General features: G+C 40.8%; 1 protein-coding gene and 1 non-coding gene across 2 annotated transcripts; one reads left to right on the forward strand and one right to left on the reverse strand.

Annotated features, from left to right (window-relative positions):
- Positions 1–127: 127 nt before the first annotated feature.
- Positions 128–1,033, reverse strand: LOC105633608 (uncharacterized). Its single transcript, XM_012216604.1, has 2 exons — positions 536–1,033; positions 128–481 (listed from the first exon to the last, which is right to left on the reverse strand). Exons 1-2 carry the CDS (start codon positions 1,031–1,033, stop codon positions 128–130), a joined length of 852 nt encoding a protein of 283 aa, XP_012071994.1.
- Positions 1,034–5,753: 4,720 nt separating this feature from the next.
- LOC119371420 (small nucleolar RNA R71) lies at positions 5,754–5,859 on the forward strand. The gene has a single exon (XR_005179043.1). It is a non-coding gene; the product is annotated as a small nucleolar RNA R71 (small nucleolar RNA).
- Positions 5,860–21,660: the final 15,801 nt, after the last annotated feature.

The following is a 21,660-nucleotide window of genomic DNA, read 5'->3' on the forward strand; positions in this document are numbered from 1 at the left end:
TAATGCTCAATGGAGGGTTTAGTGTTATCCTCAAAGAGGATTCTGTGCATAGAGATGGAGGGACTCATCCCTCTTAAGTCATGGATTTTGTATAAAATTATACTTCTAACACTCTAAGGGTTTTTTCCTATTCTAACTCACTCAATGATGCATTAATAATGACTGGATAAGTAGAATTAGGCCCAAGAAATGCGTACCTAAGGTTTGGTGGCAATTGCTTGAGCTCCACGTTTGGTGCATCTTCCTCCTTGAGTGTTGAAAGAGAAGGTTTAGGTCTCTTTTCCTCTTTATCCTTCAGTTTTTCAACCTTGAGTTTCAAACCAGGGGAGATTTTCTTTCCAGCTTCTAAATAGCTTTCCATTTTCGAAGCCTCATCCCATTGCTTCAAGTCATCCTTTGATCCTACCAAGCAAGTGTGAAGAGGATTGTCGGACTTCTCCTTTCGCGCTATTGCCTCTACTAGCTCCTCAACCACGTCCATCTAAAACATTAGTGAACTTGGGCTATTGTTTCACCATTTTAAAAAGGTCAAAACCAGCTTCCCATCATCAACTTGAAGTGTAAGCTTCCCATTCTTCAAATCTATGAGAGCTCCGGCTTTCTCAAGAAAAGGCCTTCCCAATATGATAGGAATGTGCCTATCCTCATCCATGTCGAGAACCACAAAATCAACCGGTATAAATAATTTTCCTACTTTAACTAGTACATCTTCAACAACCCCCAAAGCATAATTTACTAACCTATCAGCTAATTGTAAAATCATTGTTTTAGGCTTCAACTCCCCAGTATTTAGCTTACTGAAGATTAAGAGTGGCATTAAGCTAACACTAGCTCCCAGGTCACAAAGGGGCTTTTGAATTTCCATCTCTCCGATTTCACAAGGAATAGAGAAGCTACCAGGATCTTTTAGCATAAGAAGAAGCTTATTTAAGATTAAAGCACTACAGTCGTCTGTCAAAGCAACTATTTCATTCTTCACTAACTTCCTCTTTGAGGACAAAATGTCTTTAAGGAACTGCGCATAGGTTGGCATTTGGATAATAATGTTAGTGAATGGAACATTCATGTAGAGCTACTTGAATAGGTTTAAAAACTTCCCAAACGGCTTATCTAGCTGAACTTACTTCAGTCACTGTGGAAATGGAACCTTGTCCTAGTATTTCTCATCTCCACTAGAGGTGGGGGAGTAACTTTCGTTATCTTTTCTCCTGCTATATCCTTAGATAGTTCTCTTTACTTAACATCCACAGTCTCATCTCCCTTCCTCTAAGGTTTGGGCTGGGGTATGGGTTATTCATGGGTGTTGCCACTTTTGAGAGTTATTGGTACAATGCTCTCTTGGATTTTCGAGAGGTTGGCTGGGCAACTTTCCTTGGGCTTTTTGGTTCCTGGTTTCTTGAGCCATTTGGGTCTTAAGTATCCTTTGGAAAGAGATTAGTTGGTCTATTTTAGCATTCAAATGGGTGATCATTTGCTCAAATCTATTATTTACTGATTCATTAACTTTTTCCTGCAAGGCTATGTAGCGCTCTAGGTTTGAATCAGTGGTTGACTGAGGTGGTTGAGTATTTGGGAATGGGGGTTAGGTATTTGTGGTGGTCTCAACTGTGGGAACCTTGCACTATAAAAAAATCGCTGAAGTATAAGAAATCGGTCGTTAATTGGATATAGCGACCGATTTGCGACAGACATGAATCGATTGCAAAAGTGCTCACCGCAAATAATTTTACGATAGAATAACTAGACGATGACAAATTGGCGACAAACAAATCGATCGCAAACTTATAAATATCAATCGCTAATTTTCGTCTTGTTTTCCTTCTGGAAGATTATTTCAAATTGGTCGCAGAAAGTGTCGCTCGCAATTATAAAAAGCGATCGCAAATTCTGAAAGTGATTGGTTGGTGATCTGTTGCAAATTTAAATTTAACAATTATAATTTAGTTGCAGTTTGGTCGCCAGTAGGTCGCAAAATATAATTACAGGCAAAAAATAATAATTTAATAATATTAAAAACGATAACTTTTTCCACCTGTCAAAAATCGACATATATATACATCACAATCACAAGCATCATCAGAAACAATAACAATCTAAAAAGGAATTATAAATGTAATGTACTATACAAAATATGAAAAAATCACGGAAATCTAAAATGGTTCGAAATCAAATCTATGATGCCGGTCCTCTGGACGATCCAGTGTAGTGTGTACTGGATTAATAGTAGTATGTGTTGGATGTGTCGTAGTGTCTACAGGAGTGACCAAGGTATCGTCTGCAGTATCGGGATCTAGAGGAGACGATCGTGGCTGATGCAGAGTTATAAAAACATGTGGATCTATAGCCGATGGAGGATCAGAGGAAGAAGTACTAGCACCATGATGACCATACATCCGCATGACATGCGCTCTAAGCTCTGCAAGCTGTCTCTCTTGCTCATCAACACGAGCCTGTAATGCACTAATCTCGTCGATACTGTGGTCAGGCTGTGGTCATAAGGAGGCTGTAGAAGCGTCAGATGTTGAGCCGCAGTAAAACTGTGATGCCTGAGACCTGATGCCATATACTTTCCTCTTCTTTTCACCCCCTACGGCCTCCAGATAAAGTGCTAACTCATCAATTTTTGACTCAGCTTCAGATCCAGCCTAAGAAAAAACAATAAGCTCGCGAGCTATACTGTAGTCCTCTTGAAAACAACAAATTAATTAATCAATGCAGTTGCAAGCTTTATTATATTGAACTTGTACATGTAAGAGAAGACTATAAAGTAAATGTAAATATTCTTCTTTGTTACTTACATTGACACCCAATGCATGTCTATCGACAAACGTATTTCCATCGTGGTCCTTTGTGTGAGTGTAAGTGAACACCTCTATTCGTGTGGGTTCACGATCATATTTTTCTGCCTGTAATGAATTTTTACGCATGATATATTAACATGGTGTCATTTCATTAAACATCGGTTTTGTAACTGTAACTAATTGAATCACTAATAATCGAGATGTCTCTATAGCAGATATTGATCCGCTTGTGTGTCGGGAAGGTCCTGCTCTGTCACGTCAGTCTCACTGCGCCTGTTTCGTGCAAATATCTCACACTTTCTCTTGAATGCAGGATCATCCCAAGCCTTCTGCCAGCTCTCCCATATCTCCTGAGACACGCACTGCTGCTTCTTACCTGTTTTTTGCATCCTATAAGTGAAGTCAGCATACCGTAGAACGCACAATTTCTCCTAGGCTACTTTTAGCATAGCCATAATAGCCCCTTCCCATATGAAAGGCTTCTACAAAAATGAAAAATAAAATTTCCATAAAGAGTAAGTGAAAGCCCATAGATTCAGATTACTAATTACATTCAATGAAGATATAACTTGAACCATATCGTACCTAAAACTCTTCCCAATAAAAGTCTCTCGCCTCTTGTGGTACAGCATCCCAATGTATCCATCTTTGTCCAGATGTAGCTCGATTATCCTAATTTGCCTTGATGCTCGAGAGGATGGATTTATGCTGAGAAAAAAAAACAAATGTGAAATATAAGTAGACGAAAGCATCAAAATCTGAACAAAACCAAGTTGAAAGGAAAAAGTAAATAAGTACTTATTGTCCCGCTACCAAACTGAGCTTGTTACGTGGCTTAGATGAAGCTGCAAAAGAAGTGATAAATGCTATCAATACAGATAAATAATTAATATATAACTAAAATGACAGTAAATGAACATTTATGATTACTTGGTGCAGTAGGTGATGGTGAAGCTGGTGAAGACTCTGCTAGTCCAGGAAATGGGATAGAAGAGGAAGGAATAGAAGGAAGTGGTGGCGGAATAGGAGGCAAAGCAGAAGATGAAGCCCCAGACATACTTGAAGAAGAAGGAGGAGGGATAGGCCCTCCTCGTCCACGTGTACTACGTCCTCGGCAATGACCTCTACACGGACCACTGCCGGATGCGTTTGAATCAACCGCCTTGCCTCTAGCCATCAGTACTATAGATAAAGAACCTACAAAAGGGTAACTATATATATGTAAAATTACTAAGGTTATTATTTCTAACTAATGTTACATCTTTATATATATATATATATATATATATATATATGTATGTAAACTTACTATAATATCAGTAACTACACGATTCCTCATATTCAGTTTTTAAAAAAAATTTCGGTAGCACTTCAACAGAACATAATCAAATCCCAAGTCAAAACACACACACATAAACACTTCTATATCATTCGAACAGTCTCCAAAGTCAAGATGGCTACTACTAGGCCTCCAACTCAAACGCATCATTCATGTATTTCCACTCAAATGAAAACACAAATCAACATAAAGTAATTTTAAGAAGATAAATTTCAATAAATTTCAAAAAAAATAAATCAACATAAAGTAATTCTCTTTTTATTGTATTTTTAATTTTTAACTCTCTAAATATTCAAAGTTTTAACTTCCCTAATTAAAGTTTCAATTGAAGAAGAGAGATAAAAAAGCTATGACCTATAAACTTTATTGCTATATAATAAATAGGAAATTGGAAAAGAAGGGAAAAAATTGAAAAAAATTACCAAATTATTACACCACGAGAGCGAATGATGCGGCTTCTTCGGTGACAGGGCGATTTCTAGTGATAGGGGCTTCTCCGGCGACCGTCGCTGCAATAGAGAGGAGATGCAGCTGTTGAAAATGGAGAGAAAAGGGGAGAGGCGCATTGCGATTGTGCCCAAGGCGACCAAAGGTTATAAAGCCCTAATTTTTTGCGACCGACTATAAACTTCAAAATCGATTGCAATTTTTAATCCTACGATGTCGTTTTGTAATAAACCAATTGCGACGGATTTGAGACCAAAAAAATCGATCGCAAAATATCAGTCCCAAATCTATCACTGATCCCTTACAAACTAGAAACTAAATTTGGCGCTAAACTGTAGAGCGCAATTTAGCGATGAATTGTGAAACGGTCTTACATCCTCGCAAAATTAGTCACTAATTCATTACAATTGAGTTGCAAAATAAAAACTAAAATGGCGGGAGTTATTACTACTAGAATTAGCGACGGATATACAGTCGGTCGCAAATCCGTTGCAAAATTTATCAGAGATTAGTTCCAAATCCATCGGTGAATATTAAATCTATGTTACTTCAACATTCATTGCAAATGGTCGCAACACCATCGCAATATTGCAACCGACAAGGGGTGGTCGCAAAATTCAGTCGCAAAACCGCATTTTTTTTTTGTAGTGCTGGTGGTAATGGTCTGGGCTGAGGTGGTTGGAGTGTGTTTGACAGGTTACTCCAACTAAAGTTTGGGTGAGGATTCTTCCAGTTTTGCCCAAAGTGGTTAGGGAATTAGTTCGCAAAATGCTTTTGTTGGAACTGATTCTATATTCTCCACAACTCCTTCATTCATCAGTTGATTAACGAACATGCATTAAGAGTTAGCATGATCAACACCGCCATAGACTCCACACGCTGAAAAAGCCATGTTGACCTGCTGAATACTATCCAGCTTCTTAGCCAGTGCGTCAAATTTGGCTGAGAGCAAAGTAATTCCATTGACCTTTGACATTCCTATAGTCTTTTTAATTGGATTTGGTTCTCTTCCACACCTCTGGTTGTTGTTGGCCATTTGCTCCACTTGCCTGTAAGCTTCGTTAACGGTTTTCTCAAAGAAGGATCCTCCGACTGCTCCATGGAGAGCAGTTTATACACTTGGTAGAGCCCCTTCGAAGAACTAGTGGATGAGGAAATGCCTCTCCCAGCCATGGTGAGGGCACTGTCTTTGGATGTCTCGGTATCTCTCCAAGCCTCAAAGAGACTTTCATCCGGTTTCTGCCTAAAGGTAGCGATCTTCGTCTTTAGCCTCTAAGTCTTGCTAAGTGGAAAGTATTTCTTCAAAAATGCTGCACAGAGCTTATCCCATGTTCTGAAAGATCCCGCCGGCATTGAATGTAACTAAGCTTTGGCCTTATCATGGAGTGAAAAGGTGAAAAGCTTCAGCTTTTTAGCTTCTTTCGACATTTCGTTGATCCTCACTGTGTCACATATCTCGTTGAAGGTTGCAATGTAGACATTTGAATCTTAATGTGACAATCCTCCAAATTGATTATTTTGCAGCAAATTGATCATTGACGTCTTCAACTCATAATTGTTTGCCGTGACTGCTGGTTGTACAATTGATGGGCATATCCCTTCAACAATGGAGACGACTAGATCTACCAATCTCTAGTTATCTGCCATTGGTGATACTTCTTCAAAACCAGGAATTTCTTCCTCTTGCTCTTCTTCAAACACTTGTTGCTCTTTGTCAGAAGCTAGAGTTTCAGCTTGGGGTTCTACAAAAACTCTCCTTGAAGGGCCTCGTTAATATCTAGGATTTATCCTCCTCAAAGTCCTTGCTATTCTTTCGATTTCAAGATCTATGGGAAGCAAATCTTGACTTTTGGATTAAGGCATACAAGGTCAGCATTTGCAAGAAAAATATAGAAGTGATTGGTGAGTAGAGATCAAGGTGAAACAAAGAATCTAGATCAACACTATGGGTTCGATTACTAATATCAACACCAAAGAGCATATACCCGACAATGGTGCTAAAAACCTGTTAGCAATTTCACAAATGTGCGTGTCGTGCAAGTAGTATAATAAAGATAGCATCCTCAGGGATAGAGGGGGAGTGAATATTAGTTTCAAATCTAAATGAATTGTCTAGAAATTAATCAAAGAGTTTGTGAAATCTAAACTATTTGAATGTAGAGCTAACAAGTAAATAATTAAATTAAAAGAAAGCAAATTTGGATTTGGTCTGATTAATAAGGAAAGGCACTAGTGTTGGGATCAACTCCATTGAACAACATCATGGTCTCAAATTCCCTCATTCTATCTATCAAAGAATGCATCTTGAAGGGGGAGGAATCCATTCATATTTATGCTCTCTTTTAAGAAACATAAACATTTCGGAATCATAAGAACACCTACTTTTATGGTGTAATGATGATTCCAGCCTATTAATCTCTATAATTCTCCTTAATTCCTTACAGGATTAGCTTATTCCTAAGTCTATCTCCTAGGTTCTTGTGTGGGTCAGTCCAACAAGGGACTTTACCTTCCAGTTCTTCATCCTCTCATTTCTTTTGATATAATTATGGAGCTCTATCATATTCATAAGCATTAAGCATACACACATAAGAATCAAGAAAACATTCATCTAGATTGAAATAAAGAGAGATGTTTACATAAGTTTTGCTCAAATGGATTTTCACCCAACACTAGCTAAGGCAACTGCTTACTATGCATAATCAAATTACAAATCAAAAGATTGAGAGGAATTGGTAGCTCTAGAATCATCCTTATCCACAATAGAAAACTAAGATAGCAATCTTGTTTCAATTGCCAACTATGGAGTAGTTCCCTAGAGTCAAACCCAATTTTGTGCCCTCTTAATCTATATTGTTCCCTAGCTATTGTTTAATGATCCCTGCATCCCTTCTTCCTCTTTTTATGGTGCAGAAAGGATTATGTCAAGATTTGCATATCCATTTTGAAAAGGATCTTTGACCTATTCTTCCGCTTCCAGTTGCTAGACGAGAAAACATACGATCGGTGCACCGATTATGCCTTCTTGTGCTGTCCATTCACCACACCAAATCTACGGCTCATCATACGAGCGGTTTCTTCACGGTCGATACGCTGGTTTTGCTTTTTTGCTTTGAACTCTCTGACTTACTGGAGCAGAACTCACAGTCGGCGCAACAGTCGTAAATTATACATCAAATGCTTCTGTCTTCTCCAGCACACAATGCACGATTGGTGCACCACCTGTCCATTTTGGCCGCTAAGCTTTCCTCTTATGGAATTATCCAAAATGAATGAAATAACCCTTACTTTAGGGTTTTCTCCCTAAAAAAAGGTGGGACCTGCTCTATAAGAAGAGACAAACACAACACATGCACAATACATGCAAAAACTAACACTAATTTATTTAAAATCCCTAAATTTGGACTAATTAGAAGGTAAAATGTATTAATATGTATGCATGAAATGCACATGTCAAATTTCTAATCTCTTATCCTCAGCCCTAATTCAATATCTATATACAACTATGATGAAAAATAATAATAAATTATTTTTTACTATTAGGCACGTAAAAGAAAAGAAATGATAATATAATCTGAATTGATAATAGTAATCATTTGGCATTAGAGAAAGAAATATATGAACATACACACAAATTCTTAAAATTCTAAAAGTGACCAAAACAGAAATATGTAATACTAGTTCTTTTCCAATTTCATACACACTATTTTTTTTTCAAGTTTGAACAAATTTAGGATATAAGAGAAAAAATATTAAGAAAATTAAAAATTCTTAATTAAGAGGTTATGTATTTATTCCAAGAAAGATATAAATCTCTTACTAAATTAGAGTGATAAGGGTTACATATTAATTCAGTAATAAAAAAGAAAATAAAAAATTCTTATTATTATGAATAAAACCCTTTTAAGAACTCAATATATAATAAGAAACAAATTATATTAAAAACTTATCAATTTGAATTTCAAAAATCAACTCATTCTTCAATTGAAAACGCCATAATTTAATGAAATTTGATGTTGATGTACAAAAAAATAGTCTAAAAAAAAGTCAATAAATGGAATTTACAAAGCAAATCATGTTAGTGTGAACCCCTCCCCAAAACATCAAAATGCATATGAATGCATGTGACTAAGGGCAGAAATGCACGTGAATGTATGAGTCGCCACCTTGTTTAATTATTTTAGGGTAAACTAGGAAAAACCCTAAGTGACTCCAATTTTAATTAACCTAATTACTAGGTTAATTATCCCAATGTCTAAGGCACAATCATCGAACCCGAGGTGGATCCCGAGACTATGTCATGCTGATAAACTAACCGATGGAATGAATGCTTTTGCAGGGTGAATGAAATAATTGGACCAATTGAAATGTTTATGTGATTTCGACTTGCCGCTCGGGGTTAAATCCCAAACGTGCCTACGTACTTCCGTTTGAATGGAAGATCAAAGTCAACGTAGTTCGATAGGCCTCTTTTAGAGGGCTTTGAATGGGGATGCTTTATGCATGAGCGTGTGTATGCTTCGTGCATTTTGTTTAGGCATTCTGCCTGAAAATTGATTGATTTTTAGGCATTTGTTGCCAAAAGTGTTTGATTGGGCAATTTATTGCCAAAATTGATGTTTGGGCTTATTGGTTTGCCAAAAAAAATGGATTAAGGCCTTTGGCCAAAAAGTTTTGTGATTTATGCAATCTGATTGCCAAAAGATTGGTTATTTAGAGGCTTTTTAGCCAAAATGTGTTGATTCGAAGACTTTTAGCCAAAAAGATTAATTTTAGGCAATTATTGCCAAAAAGTTGATTATTTAGGTGATTGTCGCCAAACTTGAGTGATTTAAGACTTTTAGCCAAAAAAATGGGTTGATTTAGGCAAATTGTTGCCAAAAATTGGTTATTCTTACTTATAGGCAATTTGTTTGCCTAAAGTAATTAAATGAACTGCAATGTAGGCAATTTAATGCCAAAAGAACGTGATTAATTAAGGCCTTTTAGTCACAATTATTGATTAATTGGACTTAAGCCGAAAATTGTTCGAAATAAAGGCAATCATACCATAGCCATTGATAGACTAGATATTTTAAGCCAATATTGTCGGATTTAAGCTTTAATACCACGATTATTAATTAACCGGGCATTTAGCTTAATCATATTTTAATTGAGGCAATTTACTTACCTAATGATGATATGAATGCATTTATGCAGTTGTAGAATTGGAAGGAGTAGAAGAGAAACATGCATGAAGTGCTAAAATTAAATAAGCAGAGTTTAGTTCATGTACCTGATTTAGTCGACGACCGCTTCTTAACTCCAGGTTAAGCTCCTCGCTAAGGGAATTTCAATTAATTTAATTTTAGTAACCACTTAACAAAGCAAGAAAGCGATAAAACTAAATTAAAATGCAAGAAAGCAGTAAAGAATCGCAAGGAGCGTAGGGCAGAAGGAGCGTCCGTCAACACAGACTGAGTGAGGAAAACGGAGTGCCGGGGCCACTATTTATAGGCGAAAATCGGACTGTTTCGGCGGCCGGGCCGCCGGGGCTCGGCGGTCGGCAGCCAAGGCCGCCGGAAGCCAGCGGCTGGGCCGCCGTGCCTGGTGGTTTTGCTAATTCTCGCTCCAGAGGCTTTTCCGGGAGCTCCGGACCTCCGAAAAAAATTCCGAGACCAGTTCCGCGATCCTCGCGACGTCCCGGACGTTTCAAGTACCATATTGGCATACTTTCGGTGAACTTCCAAAATGGCCTTTGGTCCGGTCGGACTGTTTGCAGTCCGGGAAAATTGGCTCTTCGAGCCTCAAAATTTGGTATTCACAGTTGCCCCCCACCGGCAACCATAAGAAAGATTTATGGGCGTCGGTGGTTGTCTGAAACACAAATTTTGGAGGCGAAAAACGGACGCGTCCAGAAGACCCGCCTTTTGGCTATAAATAGCTTGAATTTTACCATTTCATTCATTACTCACTCTCCACCTTAGAGAGCTCTCTCAAATCCTCTCAAGTTCCTAAGCTACAAGACCACCTTCCTCTATGGCTCTTCCAAGTTACAGCAGCGACGAGGATTTCCTCGGGTCTCTAGGGATTTCTCTCGACGAGGTCGATCTGATGGCAGACGCAGATACTCACGCCTCCATGACCGGCATCTTCACCCAGGTGAGTTCCCTTTCACTTTTATGCGTGCATATTATTTATTATTTGGGCCTTAGGCCGAATTGTGAATTTTTGGGCCTGAGGCCAAATTGTGATTTTTAGGCCTTAGGCTAAATTGTGATTTTGGGCCTTAGGCCAAATTGTGAATTTTGGGCCTTAGGCCAATTTGTGAATTTTGGGCCTTAGGCCAAATTGTGAATTTTGAAAAATTTCCTGTGCTTACTATTTTTATTAGTATGTATGCTAGGGTATAACTAAGATATTACCCTTAGTAAGGAACCGAGGAGTAACTCTTAGGTTGATTTACCTTTTAGGACTCCCGTATTAAATTGGATGTGGGTGAGAGTTCTGTGGCTAGAATTCCGCTCGAAGTATTCGATCCAAACAGCCCGGTTGGCGCGATCATCCGTCCATCTTACCTGGGCTATCTGAGGCATTTTGACATGGGTCGGAGTAACTACAAGGAGTTATTGTGTGCCTTGGCTGAGAGGTGGTGGGATACCACCAATACTTTTCACTTCTCTTGGGGCGAGTTGACAATGACCCCTACAGACTTTTCTGTGATCTCCGGGATCCCTTTCGGGATTCGGCCGATCGAGCTATATGATGACTAGAGGATTGATATCTCCTCGGACCGGATGGTGGAGCTGATTGGGATAGACCTGCCTCGGCTGGCCGAGTCAGGTTCTGCTACCCCTGCTTTGAGCATTTCCAGACGCTGGTTATCCCTCCAGGCCCCTAGCATCTATGCTAGATACGGGCGGGGAGAGCTGACGGCTACTCAGGTGGCCCAATTCACTTTGTTGTTGTTGTTTGCTTCGACCTTTTGGTCCAACAGGAAAGAGAAGTTTAACCCTTCTATCTTGAAGAGTTTGGAGAATTTGGCCCTTTTAGAGGAGTATGACTGGGCCGGTGCTATTCTGAGCCGCATGTATGACGATATGTGTGACCTGAGTCGAGGCCATGGCAAGCTTAGCGGGACCTTCTACTTCTTGGAGGTAATGTAAAGAACATTCTCCCTTTCTGTGTTTTTCTGTTTATCTTGATTTTCCTTTCTCACTGATTCTTTTTTCCGTTCTGCAGACTTGGGCATTCGAGTACTTTCCTTACACTCGCCCAGAGTTACTCCAGACTGATCCCGGATCAAGGCTGGCGCCTTCGGCTTAGAGATGGTACAAGTCAAACCTTCATCCCGTCCGGCGCAATAAGTCGCTGAAGGAGCTGAGAGCCTTTTTTGATACTTGCCCTCTGGAGCAGGTACATGCTTAGTATTTTTGGATATGTTAAAAAAAAAGATTTATTAACATATTTACATCTTTTATAGGCTGAAGTGGGGCTGATGCCTGCCCGTTTACAGGGCTGGATTCAGGCTGATCCTGATTTCCAGCGGTCAAATGCCTTGTCTCAGCAGAGGGTGGTCCTGTCACACCCCATCATACGGCGATATTATTTGGGTGAGAGAGTGGACGTTCAGATAAGAGGTTGTCGCTCTGTCCCTTATCCCCCCCTGAGGATATGCGAGCGGGTAAACAAATGATGCTCACTGCTGCTCATACTGAGGGTATCCCTCATTTGGAGTTCATCATGGGAGGGGATTATGATGAATTCTGCGTAATCTCTTTGATGCCGCCCATTGGATCTCGGCTTGATAATATCCAGAGGTCGGCTCCTTCCCAACCGCTCGGTACCCGTTCTTCTCGGGCTTCAGGTCCCTCGACTAGGACTCCAAGGAGGAAGCCTATGACCGAGCCCACTTCTTCCACCCCGATTGAGAGGCCGTCGCAGGCCGGGCCTAGCCGGTTGGCAGGTCCTTCCAAGGCTCCCCGAGCTATTTTGGAGGCTACCGGGCCGCTTCATCCAGACCTGGCCAGTCTACGTCTTCCATATAGCATTTCTTACTTTGTCCCTGACAGCCCTCCGGCTTTTCGAGAGGTCTCCCTGGAGGGCGTGGATCGCACGGTTCTTCCTTCCGAGGACATCACTGAGGTAAAGCCTGACACATCTCTCACAAAAAGGATTCATAGAAGATTCAATATTGACTTTTCTTTGTGTGATTTCCAGGTGCCTGTCGGGTTGGTCAACCAGATGATGGAGCTATTTCTCGGGATGCAGCAAGAACTAGCTGCGGCCTGGACTCAGATAGCCTTTGATGATCAGAGGAGGAGGAAGCCCTGCCGCTGATAGATGTTAGATTTTCCTGCTTTCCTTTGTTTTTCTTTTGCTGTATTTTCTGTACTGAATCTTAGCTGTATTTTGTTGTACTGAACTTTATTTGTACCTGCACTTGATTAGTACTGAATATATATATATGCATGATTATGAAATAGGAGAAAGAAAAAAAGGATTTTGCTTCAACAAAACATCTCTCCTTCTTTTTTTAAAAAAAACTGAAAAGGACCCATTTTTGTCGGGAATTTTATCTCAAATCTATACAGCAAAATAATTTTTTTTTTTTTTTTTGGCGGTGGCCGCCGGCTCAGGCCGCCGCCTCCGGCGACTGGGCCGCCTGCAGGCGCGTTTTTTCTCTATTTAAGCTGCTTTTTCTGTTTTTTTTTTTCATTCACTCCCTTTTTTTCGAGCCAACAAAATCTGGTCAGTTTCTTCTCTCTTCTCTGTTTTCTTCCTTATTATTTTTTTTATTTATTATTTATTATTATTATTTTTTTTTTAAATAACAATAAACAAAATAAATAAAAGGACATGAATCCCTTCTACAACCATAGCATGCACAGCTGGACTAGGAGTCTCTCCAAAGTTGAAAAGATCAATTTGGGGAGGTACGGTCTTTCTCCCGTTATTACTCTTAGGGGCGTAATAGTTGATTGGAATTTTTTACGGGCCTGTATTAGACTTTGGGACCCGGAGCACGTTTTCCGGTTTGGGGCCATGATGGAGGAGATGTGCCCTCTTTTTGAGGAGTTTTATGCTATCATAGGGTGTGACCCCAATGCCCCTTTGGTCAAGCATGAGGTGAAAATTGGGTATATTAGGTCTTTTGAAAACCTGTTTCAGTTCAGCCGACCCCAAGCTAGGGCTATGATTGTTGATGACCAGAAGGCAATTTTGTTGCCCCTGATTGATGAATTTTCAGAGGCTTGCCCAAACGATCCAGACCGGATGAGGCTGAGGATGCGGGCCTTAGTTTTCTGTTTATTGGCTGGCTTCTTGTTTAACCAGGACCCAGGCTTTGGGGATTTGCGTCTTTGTCCTATGGTTCGACAAATGGAGGATATGGGTTGTATTGGCGGCATCGTGCTGGCCGAGACTATTAGGAGCCTTGATAGGGCTGCTTTAGGGTTTGATGACTGGACAGTTTCTCCCATCATTCTCCAGGTATTTCCCTTTGTTATCTTTCTTATCTTTTCCTCTCTTTTTTCTTTATCCTCTTGTAATAGAAAGGATCCATTACTCAGGTCTGGTTGAAGGACCACCTTCAAGTGGTTGCTACTCCTACTCTCTTGCCCTATAATCCCACTCAGTATCGTATGCGGAAGATTTTGCTCACCCACCCATCTACTGATTCATGGACTTCATGGCTAATTGAGTTGGGTCCAAATGAGATACTGTGGTTCATCTCATGGTACAACATCACCCGCTTCATCCAGGTCAGCTTTCGCCATTCTCGGGTTTACCTTTTAGGCCTCACCCATTGTACTTGGTACTGCGCTTCGCGCGTTTTGAGGCAAATGGGGATAGACCAGACTGTTCCGATTATGGATGACTTTTCAGCTGATTCAGCCATTACCTAGGGCGTTACCCGAGCTGTCCTTAGGGCTTGGGTTAGAGATCATCGTATGGTTAGGCCTTTACCTAATCCTGCCAGTGTTCAGACTTCTCCTGAGTATCGGGCTTGGTTCATTACTGCTGTCTGGCCGATTGAGAGACCAAGGAGGACTGCACTGCTGAGTGTACTCGAAGGTTGGGTTCAGGCTGACGCTGATGATGAGGTTGGGACTGGTGAGGAGATTGTACTGGCTCCTCGGACAGGCGAGGTTGGACAGAGTTTAACAGCTAAGGAAGACTCAGAGGATGTTGCCCCACGGAGGAGACGGGATACCTAGGCTCCTATAGGCTTTTACTATCTTTCTCTCATTTTGACTTTTATTTGGCTTTTGGATTTTTTCTTTGGATGTATATATTTTTTTTTTTTTTGCTTTGGACTTGGATTTAGACTTCAGTATTTGTTTGGACTCTTTTGCTTTCCGCCTGACTTTGGGCTGCTATTGGAATGAGATTTGACTTTTTAGCTTAAATTGAGAAAATCATTTAGCTTTCCAAGCATTTTCCAACTTTATTTATTTCAAGCTCTAATTTTTGCCTAAGCTGCCCTTTCGGATTTTCAACTTAGCGAGCTTACCCATTTTTGTCTAAGCCGCCCTTTTTGGGTTTCCAGCTTAGCGGGCCCTGACTTTTGCCTAAGCCGCCCTTTCGGGTTTTCGACTTAGCGGGTTTTTCTTTTTTTTTTTTCTTCTTTTTTTTTTTTTGGCAAAGAAGAATGAAATTATGAAATGATTTTTTTTATTAATGTTTAGACCGTGCCCAAAGAGGGCTGCCTACATATCTCCGATATATAATTTCTTTTTTCCAAAGAGAATCAGGTCTAATGTAGTTCATCATACATTATGCAATGATTACAATTACACAAAATATCTTTTTAACTGATCTAAATTACATGGATTAGTGAATTCCAAACCATTCAAATCAGTCAAAATAACGGCTCCGCCTGACAATATCTTCTTTAACACATAGGGTCCAGCCCAATGAGGACGAAACTTCCCACGTGGATCTATGATTGGCTGTCTAATCTCCTTCAGAACCAAACAACCTTCTTCCAGTTTCCGGTCTTTGACCTTCTTATTAAAATGCCGCGCCATTCTTCTTTGATAAACTTGAATTTGGTGGATTGCTCGCAATCGCTTTTCATCCATACCCAAGAGTTGCAAATGATAATTCTCAGCCCAATTTGCTTCGCTGATCTGGCTTTCCCGGATAACTCTCGCCGACTGAACTTCCAGCTCAATAGGCAACACTGCTTCCATGCCATATACTAAGGAATACGGGGTTGCCCCAGTAGGCGTTCTGATTGAAGTCCTGTATCCCCATAAGGCATTTGGCAATTGTTCGTGCCAAGCTCTATGCTTTTGAACTGTCTTCTGCAAAATGACCTTTATAGCCTTGTTTGCAGCCTCTACGGCCCCATTTGTTTGTGGACGATAGGGTGAAGACTTGTGATGCTGGATCTTCTTTTGCTTCAGTAGGTCTGAAAATTCACTTTGAAAGTGAGACCCGTTATCAGTAATGATCTCAAATGGTGGTCCATACCGACAAAGGATGTTGGTACGAATGAACTGTGCTGCTTTCTTGGCATTCAAGACCGAATAGGAGGCTGCCTCAATCCACTTAGTGAAGTAATCGACAGCAACCAGGATGAATTGATGGCCATTGGAAGCCTTTGGATGGATCTTTCCGATCACGTCTATGCCCCAAGTTGCGAAAGGCCAGGGCGAAGCAATGGGATTCAGATTGACCGGAGGCTGCTTTTGCAGCTTGGCAAAAATTTGACACTCATGGCACTTCCGCGCGTGCCTCACGCAATCTGCATTCATGGTCGACCAGTAATAACCCAAGTTCATAATTTTTCGAGCCAAGCCTATCCCGTGCATGTGTGGACCAGACTCTCCATTGTGTAAGGAATCCATGATGCTTTGAGCTTCTTCCTCATCAACGCACCTTAGGTGCAGGCCATTCCAACTCCTTTTGTACAGAGCTCCCCCAGTAAGGAAATATCCGGACGCTAACTGTCTCAATGTTCGTTGATCAGTCTTGGTGGATCCCTCCGGGTAGGCTTCATTCTGAAGATAATTCTGTATATCCCAATACCAAGGCTTGTCATCTACCAAATGCATGACATGTGCTGGCTGTTTCTGTAGCCGTACTGTCAGACGTCGAATGACTTGGTCTCCCCCTACATTAACCATGGAGGCCAAGGTAGCTAGGGCATCTGCAAACTGATTTTTGGCGCGCGGTAGATAGTGGAAAGACAGTTCCTCAAACTGTTGAGCCAGTTCGTCCAAGCGTTGTAGGTAAGGAACCAAACGCTCTTCCTTAATTTTCCATTTTCTCAAGGCTTGGGAGACTATTAAATTGGAATCCCCAAAGACCTTGAGGACTTTTATTTTCTTTTCCAGGGCCGCTTCTAACCCCTTGATGCAAGCTTCATACTCGGCTTCATTGTTGGTGCAGTCGAAATCCGATTTGACTGCGATTGGGATGTATTCTCCACAAGGAGTTTTGAATACGACTCCAACCCCGTTTCCATGGTAGTTTGAAGCTCCATCAAAGTACATTTCCCAGACTGCACTTTCCAAGCTCAATAAGTCTTCGTCAGGAAATTCTACCTCTGGCATCTGGTCTTCGACAGGCAATTCCGCTAATTGGTCAGCCAAGGCTCCACCTTTCACTGCCTTCCGTTGTACAAATTTTAAATCATAAGCTGCGAGCACTGATACCCACTTGGCCATCTTACAGTCAAGAACCGGCCTCTCCATAAGGAATTTCAAGGGGTTCGATTCAGAAATGACATAGGTTGTGTAAGACGAAAGGTAGTGCTGCAGCTTTGTACAGGCCCAAACTAGAGCCAGACACAACTTCTTTATCTTGTTATATTTTAGCTCGTATTCTAGCATCCTTTTGCTTAAGTAATACACGGCATTTTCTATCCTTGTATCTTCTGCTTGTTGAGCTAGCATTGCACCCATCGCTTCTTCTGTCACTGATAGGTATAGTAATAAAGGCTTTCCTAGCCTTGGTGGCTGTAAAACTGGTGGGGATAGCAGATATTGCTTGACTTGGTCGAAAGCTTTCTGGCAATCCTCATTCCATTTAACCGCTACTCCTTTCTTGAGTAATTTGAAGATCGGACCACAAGTATCAGCCAATTGATTAATGAACCGGCTGATGTACTGTAGCCTTCCCAGGAAACCCCGAACTTCTTTTTCTGTCCTTGGTGCTGGCATTTCCAAAATGGCCTTGGCTTTTGAAGGGTCAATCTCTATGCCCTTCCGACTGACCATGTGCCCCAGAAATACTCCGGATGTAGCTCCAAATAGACATTTCGCCGGGTTGAGCTTTAAGTTGTACTTTCGAAGTCTAAGGAAGAACTTCTCAAGTGCTGTTGTATGTTCTTCAGCTGTTTTTGATTTGACAACCATGTCGTCCACATACACTTCGACTTCTTTGTGAATCATGTCATGGAAGATGGTTGTCGCCATTCTTTGATAGGTTGCCCCGGCATTTTTGAGCCCAAAAGGCATAACCCTATAGCAGTAGGTTCCCCACTCTGTGATGAATGTCGTTTTCTCTTTGTCTGGCAAATGCATCATTATTTGATTGTATCCGACAGCAAGATCGGTCAAGGAGACCATCTCGTGTCCAGCCATTCGGTCAACCAGCAAGTCAATATGCGGCAGGGGGAACCGGCACAATGTTTGCTAACCATGTCGGGTAAGCAATGGGTTCTATGAACTTGTTCTCCAGTTGCTTGGCAACTTCCTCCTTGATTTTCAAGGACCATTCTGTCTTCAGTCTTCTAAGCTTCTGTTTTACTGGCTTAGCCTCAGGGTATACCGGAATCTTGTGCACCACTATTGCTGGGTCGATTCCCGTGATGTCACTTGCCTTCCACATGAAACAATCGGCAAACTTCTTCAAACATTCACTGACCTGATCCCTATTCATACAATCAGATGCAATGTATGTATGTTCATTTTCTTCTTTGCCAATTATTATTTTTTCTTTTTCATTTTTTATTTCATTTATTTGACTATTTTTGCTTGGAAATGCTTGGAAAGATAGACACGCAGGGTAGTCAAGAATTTGCAAGCCTTTATTGATTATGACGGAATCGTCTTCAAAAATTACATCGAATTTGAAAACTGGATCTTCTAGATCCGACACAGATGACTCAGAACTGGAACTGGACTCTGACTCGGTTTCAGACTCGGGGTCAGACTCGAATTCAGTACAGGACTTTATTACAGATTTTGACTCTTGGTTTGACTCGGGAGGGGGTCTATCAGCAGTGCGATCCTCCTCGGCGTACCAGTTGGTGAGAGGTCCTCCGCTTGGCTTGATCAGGTTGAGCAAGTCTCGATTCTCATCACTTCCGGTGATAACCGCAACCTCATCAAAGAGACTAGGCTGCATGAAGTCTTCCTCCTCCAGTTCGGTTGTTACCTCTTCGGATAAGTCATTCAGGTCCAGGACACAGGTGTCATTCATTTCTAGGAATAGCTCGAAAGGATCGATCAATTCCTGGTCAGAAACAATAGCATTTACCCCGTGATTTGGTAAGGCATTAGTGCTAATGTTTGACTCACTTCTTGGGATGATAGAGCCGTTGTCCACCAAGTCTTGGATACGGTTCTTAAGCGTCCAACACGCTTCAGTCTTGTGCCCATACCCTGATGGTACTCACAGTATTCATCAGCTTTGTAATTTCTTGGTAATGGGTTTGGAGGTGGCCTTGCTTCCAAGGGCTTGATGTAGTTGGCCTTGACAGCCTCTCGGAAAACCAAAAGGATTGGCATCCCGAGATCAGTATAGGTTCTTCTGGACTGATTGCCATTTCTCATGTTCCCCACACGCAAAGGGTTAGTGGGGGTGATGCTTGCCACTTCGTGGACTTTACTAGCTTGGCTAGGTTTCTTGTACTTTGAGGTTCCTGAGTCTTCTTTCAGTTGCCCCATTTGAATCAGATCTTCTACCTTCGTAGCAGTGGCAATGAGTGACAGGAATGTTGGTAGGTACTGGGTTTGTAGCTGCTGTTGGTAGACAGGTTGCAGGTTCTTTATTATTATGTCTACCTATTCTTGCTCAGAAGGCCGGTTAATCATCTGGGCAGCCTTGGCCCTCCACCTTGTAAGGAACGAGGAAAAGGGTTCATTGTTTTTCTGCTTGGTGGTTTCTAGTTCCCTACGAGTAACATCCACCTCCATGTTATAGTGATACTGTGAATTGAAGGCATTACAGATGTCTTCCCATGTTTTCATCTTAGAGCGGTCTAAGCTGACAAACCATCTTAAAGCAGCACCCGTCAAAGATTGTTGGAACAACTGAGCAAGGAGCTCGCTGCTCAATCCAAATGGGTTAAGGGCACCCACATACATTTTCAAATGAGTTTTAGGACAAGTGGTTCCATCGAATTTGTCCATGTTGGGCATTTTGAATTTGGCTGGCAGTCTTGCCTCAGGGAACAAGGACAAGGAGTCCATGTCCACCACTTCTTTGTGGCTTTTGAGAGCAGTGATAGATCTTTCCAGGAGTTCTAGCTTCTCTCTCACTCTCTGAGCTTCCAACTCAGAAGCAGTTTTGGAGGGCACATCATCCAGGTTTAGGGTAGGGTTTGTCGGTTCAGCAGCAGGACCCTGATTGGAGGCAGCAGGTCCACTTCCCCCGGCCGAATTTCCATTACCATTCCCATTACCCAATTCAGCTATCAGGGCGGCCCTCTGGGCGGCCAGGGCCTCATTCATTCTGGCCTCCATTCTGGCCTCCAATTGTTCAATGAGGGTTTGGATATCAGCAAGCGATGCCATTGGTGCAGGTAAAGCTGTCGAAATTGTAGGTGAAGCTGGTGTAGCTGGTGAAGCTGGTGAAGCTGGTGATAGTACTGTAGGTGTGGCTGGCACAGATGTGGGCACTTGGATCGTGGGCACCTGTAAGGATAAGGGTAGCTGGATTAGGTACAGTGGTTGGTGTGTCAGGGTAACTGATGTAGATCGACTCTTTTGTCCAACTGTGCATGAATGAGAAGAGTGTTTTGTAACGCCCCAAAAATTTTCGAATCTTATATGGTATTATTTTATCGGGTCATGAATGGTGCTACAGAGAGGGGCATAATATTTTATTTAGACCCGAGGTAGATATTGAGTATAATTAACTATGGATGGATAGTGATTTATCAGTATATGAATAGTACCACCGGTCTGTGAATAGTACTACCAGTCCGGACATTGATATTATTTTGGTCCAAAAAAATTACTACCTATGTATTATATTTTATTTAATATTTTTGGAGTATGCATACATGATTTTTATGGGTAGAAAGTAAGTAATGAATATTTTTGGAGAATTTAGATAATTAATGAATAGTGAATTATGGTGTTATATTAATTAAGGAAATGAGAAAAATTATTGTTATAGAGTAAATTTGAGATGGTGTTATATTATTTAAGGAAATTAGAGGAATTATTTGAAGGATTCAATTTGAGAATTTTTGTGAAGATAAATAATATTTTGAAGGAAATACATTGGAGAATATTTTTAGCCATTGGATTAGATTACCATTGACATGACTTAATCTTAGCCATCCAATGTAGAGTAAAGACTAAAATACCCTTGTTGCTCAATTATTTGAGCAACCACTTTCCCTTCTTCTTCCTCTCTTCAACGTGAATTTCTTTCTTTCTTCTCTTCCTTGGCCGAAACTTACCCTGTCATTTCTTTCCTTATTGTTTTCAATTTCTCACAAGAAATCACTTTAACTAGACCATATGAACTCAATCCAAGACATTCCTCTTGAAGATTCAAGATTATTCATTGTATTGGAGCTTAAGGATTTGAAGAATTTTTGAGTTTTAGCTAAAGTTCAAGTAAGTAGATTTTGTGATTTTGAGTTTGATTTATGGAATTAATTAGGGATTTTGGATCCTTTCATTCTCATAGCATTTTTCTATGCCTTTTTGGTTTGAGTTTTGAGTTTATTTGAGGATTTTCTTTTGTTAGTACAAGGTGAGCTATCTAAGTTGGATAAAGGCAAGACTAAGGTTTGATTTGGTGATTTTTGGGTGTTCCAAGCTTGATTTTTAAGGTAAGTGTTCATAAACACTCTTACCTTGTTTAAATTTTTGATTTTGTGAAGTTTATACTATTTTG

This window comes from Jatropha curcas, chromosome 7 (assembly GCF_041381405.1).
Source record: "Jatropha curcas cultivar XTBG-Jc1 chromosome 7, XTBG_Jcur_1.0, whole genome shotgun sequence".
NCBI lineage: Eukaryota > Viridiplantae > Streptophyta > Magnoliopsida > Malpighiales > Euphorbiaceae > Jatropha > Jatropha curcas.

Coding starts and splice junctions, on each gene's coding strand:
- LOC105633608 (XM_012216604.1), bottom strand. CDS start 1,033: ATGCCAACCTATGCGCAGTTCCTTAAAGACATTTTGTCCTCAAAGAGG. Junction 482..535: donor AAGTTGATGATGGGAAGCTG/GTTTTGACCTTT, acceptor CTAATGTTTTAG/ATGGACGTGGTTGAGGAGCT.